The sequence below is a fragment of the Tripterygium wilfordii genome, chromosome 23 (assembly GCF_013401445.1).
Source record: "Tripterygium wilfordii isolate XIE 37 chromosome 23, ASM1340144v1, whole genome shotgun sequence".
Classification (NCBI taxonomy): Eukaryota; Viridiplantae; Streptophyta; class Magnoliopsida; order Celastrales; family Celastraceae; genus Tripterygium; species Tripterygium wilfordii.
Genome location: NC_052254.1, coordinates 10902878 through 10916614, shown reverse-complemented (window position 1 = coordinate 10916614; position 13737 = coordinate 10902878). Strand labels below are relative to the sequence as shown.

The window sequence follows — 13737 nt, the reverse complement described above, 5'->3', positions numbered from 1 at the left end:
TTAAAAAATCTGAACTTTCATTTAAAGGGTATATATACCATCAAACTTAGCATCAATAATATAGTTCAGCAACGTTCCAACGACATTTCACAATCACAAAATTCAATCCAATTTTGAGTAATCTCACACTCCCAATGAACTCTCTTGTCTTTCACAAAAGTGATTTCAAAGCAATAAAAGCAAATTAATGTAAGGTTCCCTAAGCAAATTAATATAAGGTTCTCTCATTCAATTTACCATAGCCCAATTTGGAAGATTCATTAAATGTATGAATGTCCCATACTTCTCAAAATTAACGAAAAATAATGTCATTTGTTTAAAGTTAGGGTATGATTAATAAAAAAATTAAAAATCATGAAAATGACTTATATCCCTAACATTTTCCTCCATAACAGATCATAACAGTATTACATTATCTAATTACATTGATTTTCGTTATTACTTGTCTAATTACATTGATTTTCATTATTACGTTATCTAAATATATCTTATGATTGATTATGATTGAATTTATTAGGGATACGTAACGCTTTCTCTCCTAAAAATAATTTCCATGACAATTAGAGCAATTCCAGTAGTAATAATTTGCTGGGCCAACAAAATTTTATATTGGGTCCCACTTCTATTACATAAAAAGTCAAGTCAAACACGTCTCTCAATATAACCACATCAATAAAACACATCTCCCAATATAACCACATCAACAAAACACAAATTTCTATACATTTTCCTTCTCACCCAACATGGTGGCCAACAAATTCCCATGCCCTTCATGTTCTCCCCAATAAAACTACACCAAAACACAATCTTTCAATATAAAACACATCTCCCAATATAGCTACGTCAGCAAAACACAAAATCTCATATATATTTGTTGGCCCAGACAAAATAACATCATTGCAAGTGCTCTTACACAAAGAGGAGGAAAACTACCTTGTAAAGCAGCGTACGTTAAAGCCGTCTCTTATTACATCATCGATTAGAGTAGCAGGCTGGTTCTGCTGAATCGAATCACGACAAAAACAACACACGAAATTAATAGCTATATATATATATTGAGAGAGAGAAGAAAACAAAGATTTGGAAACAGAGAGGGGTCCGAGAGTGGACTGTCAAATCTTCATATTTATGCGCAGAGCTTAGTCCGGAGATTCGATTCGCAATTGCCGATCTTATCGAGTGCTTCCTCGGCTTCCGCTCTCGCAGGATACAATGTTCCAGATTTTGAAGGTACGACGATGGATTTGCTTGTGTATATCTAGACAATACAGTAAAATTATTAATTATTTAATCTCTGTTTGGTTTTAATGAGTTAATTTTCTTCAACTCAAACTGTTGATTCTGTTTTTTGTTTTCTACATGAATTTCAACTGTTCTTGAATCTTCTTTCTTTCTTTTTTTTATTCCGGGAAAACAAATCTCACTGAACTTCTTTTTGTTTGTTTTTTTCCCACTTCCAGACTTCATGATTCTGCCACTACAGAGTTTTCACACTTTTGAACGTTTGAATTCCCTGTTTGGTGATTGTTTTCGAATATTCTTGAATTTCAAGGAAAACCCATTTTCTTTGTTGTATTTTGGCATTGCGTAGTGGGTTTTGCTTTATTGGATTGACAAATTATTATTGACATTCTGGGTTTTTTTTTTATTTGGCTTGTAAAAGGTTGGTGATAATAATGGTGTCTCTGCATCATTTACTGGTTTTTTGGGTCTCTGAGATTCTTCCTTGAAGCTGAGTTTTAGCCGGTATTTTTCTGGATACATAAAACTATAAAAGGTTTCCCTTTTATGGAAAATGGGATCTGCTTTTTCACATCTCATCAGAAAAAAAAATAAATTATAATAACAAAATAATGACATTAACAATTATTTTGATAATTGATGTTTGCTATCATATTTCAGATCCCTCTGTAAAGAAGAGGTCAGAATCCATGGAGTCATGATTTCTACCGAGAACTTGTCTCATTTGGCACAAAATGACTCAAGGAAGACTCATCTTTTCTTCTGTTCTTCTTTCTTGATTCTTGATGCAGGACTGGTTCTGAATTGATAGATTTTTTGGTCTCAAAAGAAGAAAGAGTATATGGAGGGTGATGCATTCTCAGGGCTTGTCAATGGTACCCAGATTGATGGCAAGATCCTTCAGACATGCCACAAGAATTTTGTTCAAGTCCAGAACATTTTGGATCAGAATAGGCTGCTCATCAATGAAATAAACCAGAACCATGAATCCAAGATCCCTGACAATCTCAGCAGAAATGTGGGTCTTATCAGGGAGCTCAACAATAACATCAGGAGAGTGGTTGACCTGTATGCTGACCTATCCAGTTCCTTCACCAAGTCCATGGATGGTTCTTCTGAGGGTGATTCTAGTGGTGCTTTGAGATCTGATGGAAAAGGAGGCCACAAGAGAAACAGGCCTGCATAGTAAGAATTTCTGGTTCGTTCTTGATTCTTTTTCCATGTTGGCAAGCAAAGTTTTTACAGATTTGTTGAGGTAGAGTTGAACATGGTTAGATTCTGACACCTTTTACATTTCTTAGAGAAATAATCCCTCAATATTCCAACCTCATTGTTAGTTTGTACAACTGTGGATCTGATTGAAATCAAGTATGTCTGTCTCATCTGTTCATTCCATTCTGCTGCTGTTCTTCATAATGACTAATGGATAATAAAAGTTCAATTTTATCCTCTTTCAGCTTTTTAATTTTCTTTCAAGTTCTTTGTCTGTCTGTCTGGTACAGAGATTTCACCCAGATAATCTTTTGTTTTGGCCAAATTTAGTACCCTTTTTGATTCCATTATTAAAAAGAGATTTCCAGCCTCTCCCAACTTTTTTCTGTTTGTCCAAAAGGCTGATGATATCTATGATTACTCAATTGACATATTTTTATCTGTCAATCTCCTTTTGTGAATGGATTTCATCAACTTTTGATTGAAACTCTTCATGATTATTGCTTTATTCCCTTTTCAACCTGAGAGCAATTGCAATCTTGTTCTGGGACTAGGGGGTTGAAAACTGTGGTGAAATGTTGCAGGTAATTGTTCTTGTCATGCATTACTGTATATGAACTAAAAAGCTCCATTGTTTTTTCAATGACACCGACAATCCGCAGTACGTGCCAGGCAAGCACATGATAATACTATGTACGGGTGTATAGTAAGACCCACCAACTCTGAAGAGGAAAGACTCATGATTCCTTGACAATGCTGCTTTTGTTTTTGTATTTGGGGAGTATTGTAGTGTATTGTGTAAACAAGACATGCATTCTCTCTGAAGATGCCCTGAAAGCATTTGAAGGAAAGCTGCATTAGATAACCCTTTTGGCTCCCCATCACACACCACCACAAGAACAGAATCTCAGATAAGAGGATGGGATTTTTACTACTATTTTAATCTTCACATATATAATATAACCAATGACAATCTCTTTGATAATACTATCGAAAATGATAAGGATCTCAATGTTTTTCGTCCAAATTATCCCAAATATTGAAATTGACGCATATGATCTATGAGAAATTATCGACCCCACACACCTCATGATCCATATGAATTCGTGTGCATTCATTTCAATATTTGGGATAGCTAAGATAAAAAATACTAGGATTCGTAAGATTGCTGCACTACTATTGATAGGGAAATAAAGTATATGTACAGGTAGTTTCAAGAGAGACTGTGATACCCAACAAAACAAAGGTTCCCAACAAAGGGTCCCAGAGAGCTCTCTTTTTGTGATGGAACTCATACTACTCTATTCTTATCCCTCCCTCCCTCCCTCCCTCCCTCTACTTAGGTTCAACCTCTTTTACTTTCTTTATCATTCTTCTTACGCAATAAGTGACCTTTATGACTTCTTACAACTTGATGATTCCCTAGCAAACTCATTGAGCAGGTGTCTTTGTTGGTGGACCCAAGTGTATAAAGCCCAGGTTTTATGATCTTATTGTAATGACCCACATTATTGATTGCTGGACATGGATTGTTCCTGGTTTTAGACTCTCCTTTTTTTCCAAAGTTGGTTGTGAGGGGGTTACTGACTTACTTCATCCCACTAGTACTTGGTCTCTTCTTGCATTTTAAGTCATTAACATATCCCACCAAGCATATCTCTGTGACATTACTTTTGGGATTTTACAGGACATTTGGTTGGTGTTATGAGGGAGGAATGTGGGTGAGATGAGATATTCGCTTATTTGATTGAGTTTTGGACTTTGAAATCTCAAACTCATTCCACCCTCTATTCTTCACAAATTAGAATGAGTTTTGATGTGTAAAAGACTCTTTTACCCTTGTTATAAGATATTGTTTTATTTTCTAAAAGGGAAAAAAAAAGATAATATGGAAATTGTATTATTAATATTCTCAGACTTATGTTCACTTATTATATACCAAACATGACCATACTCACCCCATGCTCATCTCACACTCATATTCTCTTCATCTCATGCTCAGCTCACACAATTATGAACCAAATGCCGTTAGGTCATTGTGCATCTTACATAGACACTGTTGTCTGGATTTGACTAATGCAACTTACCATTACCATTATAGGGTATCCAAGTTTAGGTTCATGTCAACTGTCCAAATATAAATTTGTCTTGTGTCGTTCTCAGTTACCAAAAAAATATTTATTGGGTAATGTACTAATGCGTGCATATGTTGTTTGTGTTCAAAGATAACCAAATATTATTAATTGGTACTAAATCCAGGACTTGCCTGCCTGTGTGGGTTAGTCTAATTAATAATTGAGCTCTGGATTAAGGTAATCATTATAGGCTGGAAGATCAGATCAGTTTGGTCCCTAATTCCAAGCCAAAGACAAAATTAAACATGCTTAATGAACATAACATGTGAAGAGGGAATCTACTTTTTCTTCCTATTTTCTTTCCTTTCTGTTTCTTGATTATTATTTTGTTTCTGGTGTTTCTTCATTAGGTTGTAAAGGTGGCTCCCCCCCACCCCCCAAGTCTAGTTTTGGCCTAATAAAGAAGACCATTATGGGAATCTACATCATTAGTTGGACCCTTTTGGGAATAATCCAATTAGACTAATGCACGCCCCTGCTTGACATGACCAATTATTGCCTAATTACAATTAGAATAATTACACTGATAATGTTAACAATACTAATAATAATAAAAAACTATAGCAACTCTAACAAATAACACCACTTGCATTACAACAATTAAAAGTTGTATATTGCATTACAACTCACCATAAAAATTTGTCATTTAAACATTTAATACGAGCATAAACTCGGGTGTTCAGGCCTATGCGAGTGCAAATATAAATTTTTCACCTAACTACCTTGGGCAAAGCAACCAAAGCAAGGGATTTGGACACCAGGCTAGCCTAATAGGCCAAATTTTTTTCATTACCCAACTCATTAGCCTAGGCTAAAAATTTGCACCAGACTAGAAGCTTAACTAAAAATAAATCCTCACATCTCTTCTCCCTCTCCTCTTCTTCACTAGAAATCGCAATTTGCTTCCTCCATTAATGATCAAATAACCTCTATGACGCATTTTACTTCGTTTTCGCCGATTATATGTAGATTCTTAAGGTTTATTACCGGATATTGACTCTGCATATTACATGCCAAAAAAAAATTATAAGTGAATTCTTGGGATTAAACTAATTAGTTTTTGTCAATGATGTTAATTTCAATTTTGTTTCGATATTCAAATAAATCGAATTTGAAGATGCGTAAACAAGATTTCAAATATGTTAAAAGGGGGAAAAAAAAGTTAAATGAAATAACTAAAAATCAAAAAGGAGAAATTCGTAAGTTATTTTCAAAAAATAAAAAATCAGAGTCTTTTAATGTTTAAACTTTTATAGAATATAGTGGAGATACGAACGTTGGAGAAGAACGTATGAATGAGATTGTTGATTAATATTTGAATGAAATTGTTGATAGATTTGTGTGATTACTATCTCACTCAGTGATTTTGTTTCTTTTTGCAATGGGACACTACTTTACTTCCTCGATTTGAGTATCAAAATAGTTAGGGTCAGTCCAGGATACACCAACCTTTTCGGTGTGATTATGAGGATACACATTTACTGTTTATAAAATGTAAACTCGTCAGTGTAGTTCTATCAGAACCCCTCAATAGTTGACCATGAAAATGGTAAAAATAAATAACCTCTCCCGACACCTTTGATGATAGTTTTTTTTTTTTAATAACATTTGAAGATAGTTACACTTATTTTATGGCTAGTTAGTACTTTCAGCTTCCAAATAATTGTGTTTATTCAAGATTTTTCTCACTGTGATAATTATAGTTAAGGTTGCTTTTGACATTGGTAGTTTTTACTTTTGTCCTTGTTTATTGAAAAAATAAAGAAAAAAGAGAAGTAGATCAAAATAGCAAATGCAAAACCTTTATGAATATGGTTAAGACTTACAAGCCCCACTTGAAATGCCTGTGAAACTCTATCTAAGGACAAGTTGATTGCTATGCTTTCAAATATATTTAGGGTGTGTTTGACAGACAAATTTGACATTAGCATATATTGTAAATAATAAATGGTAGTAGATATGATGATTGAAATGTTGATAGGTGTTTAGTTGTATTTTTACTGGTAGCATATCTGGTGTTAAAATTATTGTGTAAATTACGTGCAGTGTATTATGCATTTAAGTTATAATTGTTTTTATTAATATTAATAAAAACATTTTATTTGGTTTAGAAAGAAGACCTCATTTAAATTAATATAGTTTAAAACTTTTTTCAATTTTAAAAAAATGAGCGTTGGATTTGTGTAATTTAAAAAAAATTAGAACATTTTTTTTAATTTTAAAAAATGCCGCCATAGATTCACTTTAGGTAGCACGAGTTGAAGAAGAGAGAACTTTCCGGAAGTTGGTTAGTGGCATAAACGTCCGAACGAGAATTATTTGAGGGTATTTCAGTTATATTATTCTCAAAGTGTCTCAAAATGGTCCAAAATGAATCATTTCATATTTGACTATATTGTGTAAAAACTGTCTCGATTTTCAGGACAATAAAATGATTCATTCTTCTATTTAGGGTTTTACAATAAGAATATTTATAGTAGGTTTAAAGTTCATGGATAATGACCAAAATATCCTTAGAAAAATGTTTATTTGTTGTTAAGGGACATCGGAGGCAACGGGTTTCGCCCGCTTAATATAAGTGCGGCTCAAACAGGTCCAGTCCGCCATTCTAACTTCAAAACTTATGACAATGTATAACAATATTTTCTTAGTTTGTGGTTGGTGTGCAAGGGCGAATGCAGGCTAGGCTGTAGTCCCCCCAAATTTTTTGTAAAAAAAAAAATATACTTATACTTATCTTCAAGAGTTCTATAATTGATATCATCTTATTTGGTTTTGAATTAGTTTAGTTATACTGACAAAATGTCTAGTCAATTGGGCTCTCTCCTTTCAACTTGGTCTTGGACTTCATTGGGCTTCTTGAACTTCATTGGACTTAATATTTTATTGTGGGTCTTTTGGCAATAGCCCAATATATATGAATATTTATTAAACCTTATTAGAATTATATTGTTCTTTTACAAGGTCATTTCTTTTTGACGGCACTTGTTTCATTGTCTTCTACAGCTGACCATATATATATATATATATATATATATATATATAAAATGAATTCTCTTATGAGGTTATAAAATGAGGTCTTGATTTTTAGGATTCAAAATTTTTTTTAGATTTAGAAAAAATATATTTGTATTTTGATCTGTTTTACAAACCCAATGATATATTTTTTATTCGAAACAAAAATCAAATTCAACATGAAAAGTGCATGATAATTATGGATTGTTGGATATAACATGAAAAACATTTCATACACTTTTCATGTTGCATTTGATTTTTGTTTCGAAATAAAAATATATCTTTGAGTTCGTAAAACCGATCAAAGTATAATTATATTTTTTTCAAATTAAAAAAATATATTTTGAACCCTAAAAGTCAACACTAAAAGTTATGATCTCATTTTAAGACCTCATTTTGGGATCTCATGAGAGAATTCCTCATATATATATACCCTTGTACAAAACTATTTGTTACTAAGTTGAATGAATAAATTCAAAGTTTCTTCAGCTTAATGCTCCTCTTACTCTATAATTTTGTAATGTTGTAAATAGTCCTAAAAAGTTTTTCCAACGCCACCGGACTGCCGTTAATTTTTAACAGCCCCCTAACATCAATTCCTGGCTCCGTGCCTTGTTGGTGTATGAAACAATGAAAAAAGATGTATGGTATTAAACAATAATTTGGTTGAGAATATTGTTTATAAAATCAGTCAAGCTTAGTTAAAATGTTCAACGTTTATCATGCTAGAATCACCACCGAACTATATGTATATATTTTTTATAAACCATGTCTTTATTTATTTATATTATTATTATTATTATTATTATAAGTGTCCCAGTGAGAGCAAGCCCATTTTTTGTTATGGGCCTAATAAAAGCCCATTTATTGTTACGGGCCCGTTTATGTGTCTAGTAAATCGATCGGGCACAAAAAATGGATAAACACACCACGAAAAATCACATCCGTTGATAACCAAACACTAAAGTAGGTGTCAGCCGTTCGATTAACATTTACTTGCAGATAGTCAGTATAAGTATATAACACCAACTCAAGACTGAGTCAAGAGAGACATCATTAGGGTTTCAGAGCCAGAGTTACTTCGCTTGTCATCGGCATCTTCGAGTGAGCTCTCTCGCGCAGTAACACAAAATGGCAACTCAAATCAGCAAGAACAGAAAGGTCAGTCTCTCCATCGCCTGCTGATCTGAATTTTCTTTTCCTTTCCACTTGTTTCTTTAGCATTTTTTTTAGCTTAATTTCTGAACTTCGTTTCTGATTCGGTTATCTTAAATTCTGAGCTTCGTTTCTTTAGCATTTTTTAAAAAAATTGTGCGCGCCGCAGTTCGTTGATTGTTTTATGCATTACTGATTTATTTTTATAAAAATTTCAGGTGAGAAAGGGAGGAGAATCAGGGAGCTGACCTCTGTGGTGCAGAAGAGATTCAAGTTCCCAGAGAACAGCGTGGAACTGTAAGCCGAGAAGGTTAACAACAGAGGGCTCTGCGCCATTGCTCAGGCTGAGTCTCTTCGCTACAAGCTTCTCGGTGGTCTTTCTCTAAGTAGGTATTTCACGAATCTATATTATTTTTATGAAAACTATTTCTTTGCCGTTGTTATGTTCATTTGTGGTTCATTTCAAGTCACTCACTAGTAGTTTTGCGGATTGATGAAGATCACTGTGATCATGTTGGAATATTAGTAGCATATCAACTCACAATTATGAGTGAATTGTGGACTGGGATTTTGTAGTGTATTGATCCACCTTAAACCCAATGCTTGTTTAATTTGAGTTTTAGGCGTGTCACATATGTCGAAGTTCATTCTTACATTTTTCTTTCATGTCATCTACATAGCAGAGTGGTGCTTCCCTGCCATTTCTGTGTCGGAAGATGACAAGATCTATTCTGTCCTCCATACCAACGTCATCCTGAAATGCATATAGTTTTCATCTAGTAGCCTTGGTGGGGACACATCTTAATTGGACTATGATTTTTTTTTTTACATTTTGGGTTCTCAACCTGTATTTTGATCTCTGAGGATCCTCTCGACTCTTTCTAAACTTCCTCTGTTGCCTGCCATTTCTTTTTTTTGGTCCTAGTTGTTGTGAAAGTGATTTTTTTTTTATATTTCTGACAGCAAATGAGTGAGATAATTGTTAGAACCAGTTTTACTTCGATTCAGTCTTTGCTTGACCAAGTCTTTAGGACTTAGTTGGTTAGTGGGTTGTTAAATAATCCCTATTACTCAGGGTTCTGTTATTTGTTTTTGATTTGATTTCCTCGTCATTGTAAAGGCTATATATAAGGCCTGTAGTTGTTCTTTTAATAAAAACAAGAAAAGCATTCTCCATTCTCTTATACTTTATCTTTGCTGATATCAAAATATAGTCAACATTCTGGTATCGGAGCCCTGCTGTAGTTTTTTTTTTTTCAAAACCAAGACAAGCAACGAGATGGCAAGCGAGGGAGGGTTTGTGCAACCGTCAATTCCTAAGTTCGATGGACACTATGATCACTGGTGCATGCTTATGGAAAATTTCCTTCGTTCAAAGGAGTACTGGAGTCTCATTGAAGATGGCATTCCCACGGTGGAAAGAGGGGTTCAGCTTACCCCAGCTCAGACGAAGGCAATTGAGGACGCCAAATTGAAGGATTTGAAGGCGAAAAATTACTTATTCCAGAGTATTGATCGTTCCATTTTGGAAACGATTTTGAACAAGGAATCTGCCAAAAGCATTTGGGATTCTTTGAAGCAGAAATATCAAGGCACAGCAAGAGTGCAACGTGCACAACGGCAGGCTCTTCAAAAGGAGTTTGAGATGCTCAACATGAAGATGGGAGAATCGGTAAATGAGTACATTGCCCGGACAATGGCTGTGGTTAATAAGTTAAGGTCAAATGGTGCGAAAAATCTGACTGATGTAGCAATCATTGAGAAGATTTTGCGGTCCATGACTCCCAAATTTGATTACGTCGTCTGCTCCATCAAAGAATCAAAGGATCTTGATGAACTGTCCATAGATGAGTTACAAAGCAGCCTCTTAGTTCATGAGCAGCGTATGAACACTCATATCATCGAGGAGCAAGCCTTGAAGGTTATGACAGGAGAATCATCACTAGGAAGAGGGCGTGGACATGCCCGAGGAAGGGGACGAGGAGGTGGAGGCGGAAGACGCAGCTTCGACAAATCCACCATTGAATGTTACAACTGTCACAAGCTAGGACACTTTGCATATGAGTGTCCAAAGAAGGAGTTCCAGGGAAAGGCAAACTATGCAGAAGAAGGTGAAGAAATGTTATTGATGGCCTATGTAGATGAAAAGGCAGCAAGGAAGGAGGAATTGTGGTTTCTCGACTCGGGTTGCAGCAACCACATGTGTGGAAAGATGGAGTTATTTTCTGAGTTTGATGGCAATTTTAGAGAACAAGTGAAGCTAGGAGATGATTCGATTATGAATGTGATGGGAAAGGGCAATATCAGGATGCTTGTAAATGGTTTTGTTCATATCATTACTGGAGTATTTTATATCCCAGGCTTGAAGAATAGTTTATTGAGCATTGGACAGCTTGCTGAAAAGGGTCTTGCTATTCTCATTCAACGGGGATCATGCAAGATATATCATCCTGAAAGAGGGCTGATTTTGGATAGTACAATGTCTTCCAATAGAATGTTCAAATTGTTTGCTCAAATCCAATTGAAGGAGCAGGTATGTTTTAATTCTCTGTCTGAAGCTAACGCCATGCTTTGGCACAATCGATATGGTCATCTTAGCTTCAGTGGTCTTAATCTTCTTCAACAAAAGGAGATGGTCACGGGTCTACCAAGATTTGACACTCCATCAACGGTATGTGGAGATTGTTTGATTGGGAAGCAACAGAGAAAATCTTTTCCAAAGGAAACCACATGGAGGGCTACTCAAGTTCTTCAACTTGTACATGCTGACATATGTGGACCCATTACTCCCGCCTCAAACAGCAAAAAGAGGTACATAATCACATTTATTGATGATTACAGTCGCAAAACTTGGGTTTATTTCCTTGTTGAAAAATCTGAAGCTTTCGCTGCTTTTAAGCTTTATAAAAATCATGTTGAAAATGAGGTGGACTTGTGCATTAAAGGGCTTCGTACTGACCGTGGAGGTGAGTTTACTTCACGAGATTTTACAGAATTTTGTGATGAGCATGGCATACGACGTCAACTTACAGCTGCCTATTCTCCTCAACAAAACGGAGTCGCGGAAAGGAAAAATCGAACCATTATGAACATGGTTCGCAGCATGCTGTCGGAGAAGAAGATCCCAAAGATGTTCTGGCCCGAAGCTGTCAACTGGACTATTCACGTTTTGAATAGAAGCCCAACAGTTACAGTCAAGAACAAGACTCCAGAAGAAGCCTGGAATGGAGTTAAACCCTCAGTTGCTCATTTTAGGGTTTTTGGGTGTATCGCACATGCTCATGTACCTGATTGCAAGAGAACCAAACTCGATGACAAGAGTACGAAGTGTGTTTTGCTTGGCATTAGCACCGAATCAAAGGCATATCGACTGTATGATCCTGTTTCCAGGAAGATTATCGTGAGTAGAGACGTGGTGTTTGAAGAAAATAATAGTTGGGATTGGAATGAAAGTCCAAAGACAGCCAATACTGCTGACTTACAATGGGCAGATAATGAGGAAGCTGCTAGTGAAGGCATTGATCAGCAAGTCGATCCAGAAATAACTACAGGTCATGAAATTCTTACTCAACATGCTGATCCAGAGGTGAATGAAACTGAACAGAACCCATCAAGTTCAAGAGGAACTATCTCTCCATTAATTCGTGAAGAAAGGGAACGTAGAAAACCTTCTTGGATGGAGGACTATGTTAGTGGGGAGGAATTCTCTGAAGAAGAGTCCTACATGGCCATGTTCGCTGCTGCTAATGATCCTTTGTTTTTTGAAGAAGCTGTGAAGGATTCGAAATGGAGACATGCCATGGATGCCGAAATTGATGCCATTGAACGCAATAATACTTGGGAGTTGACGTACCTGCCTGCTGGTGCCAAGACTGTTGGAGTAAAGTGGGTGTACAAGACAAAGTTTAATGAAAATGGTGAGATAGATAAGCACAAAGCCCGGTTAGTAGCAAAAGGCTACACCCAAGAACATGGAGTTGATTACACTGAAGTGTTCGCACCTGTAGCACGAATGGATACAGTTCGCTTAGTAATCTCACTAGCAGCTCAAAGAGAGTGGACAATCTTTCAGCTCGACGTCAAGTCTGCGTTCTTGAATGGAGACCTTTCTGAAGAGGTCTACGTCGAACAACCTCCAGGATATGTGAAGAAAGGTGATGAACATAAAGTCTATAAGTTGAAGAGGGCCCTATATGGCTTGAAACAAGCTCCACGTGCATGGTACAGCCGCATTGAATCTTATTTTGCAAAGGAAGGCTTTGAGAAGTGTCCATATGAGCATAGTTTATTCATCAAAGTGAAAGAAGGAGGTAAAATCTTAATTATCTGTCTATATGTAGATGATTTAATTTTCACAGGCAATGATATGTGTATGTTTGATGATTTTAAGAACTCCATGATGCATGAGTTTGATATGACTGACTTGGGAAAAATGAGGTATTTTCTGGGTATCGAAGTGGTGCAAAAAGCTGAAGGTATTTTTGTTTGTCAAAAGAAGTACACAAATGAGGTGTTGAAGCGTTTTGGTATGGACAAGTGCAATCCTGTACTAAATCCGATTGTTCCAGTTTTAAACTCACAAGAAATGCAGATGGTGCAAAATCAGATAGTGGCCACTACAAACAGCTTGTGGGTAGTCTTATGTACTTGACTACCACTCGGCCCGATATCATGTTTATGGTAAGTCTATTGAGCGGATACATGGAGCATCCCACAGAGCTTCATTTTCAAGCAGCCAAGAGAGTGTTAAGGTATTTAAAGGGAACTTGTGATTTTGGATTATTTTATAGGAAGGGGGAGATGAGGAATTAATTGGTTACACTGACAGTGATTATGCCGGTGATTTGGATGATAGAAAGAGTACTTCCGGCTATGTTTTTATGTTCAATTCAGGAGCAGTTTCTTGGTCGTCTAAGAAGCAACCAATAGTCACATTGTCCACCACTGAAGCAGAGTTCGTGGCTGCTACTTCATGTGC

General features: G+C 35.9%; 1 protein-coding gene across 1 annotated transcript; it reads left to right on the top strand.

The window, feature by feature from the left end:
- The first annotated feature begins 1071 nt into the window (after positions 1-1071).
- LOC119992584 (protein ELF4-LIKE 3-like) lies at positions 1072-2698 on the top strand. Its single transcript, XM_038839358.1, has 2 exons — positions 1072-1230; positions 2034-2698. The coding sequence occupies exon 2, from the start codon at positions 2084-2086 to the stop codon at positions 2426-2428; it is 345 nt and encodes a 114-aa protein (XP_038695286.1). The 5' UTR covers positions 1072-1230; positions 2034-2083; the 3' UTR covers positions 2429-2698.
- The last annotated feature ends 11039 nt before the right edge of the window (positions 2699-13737 follow it).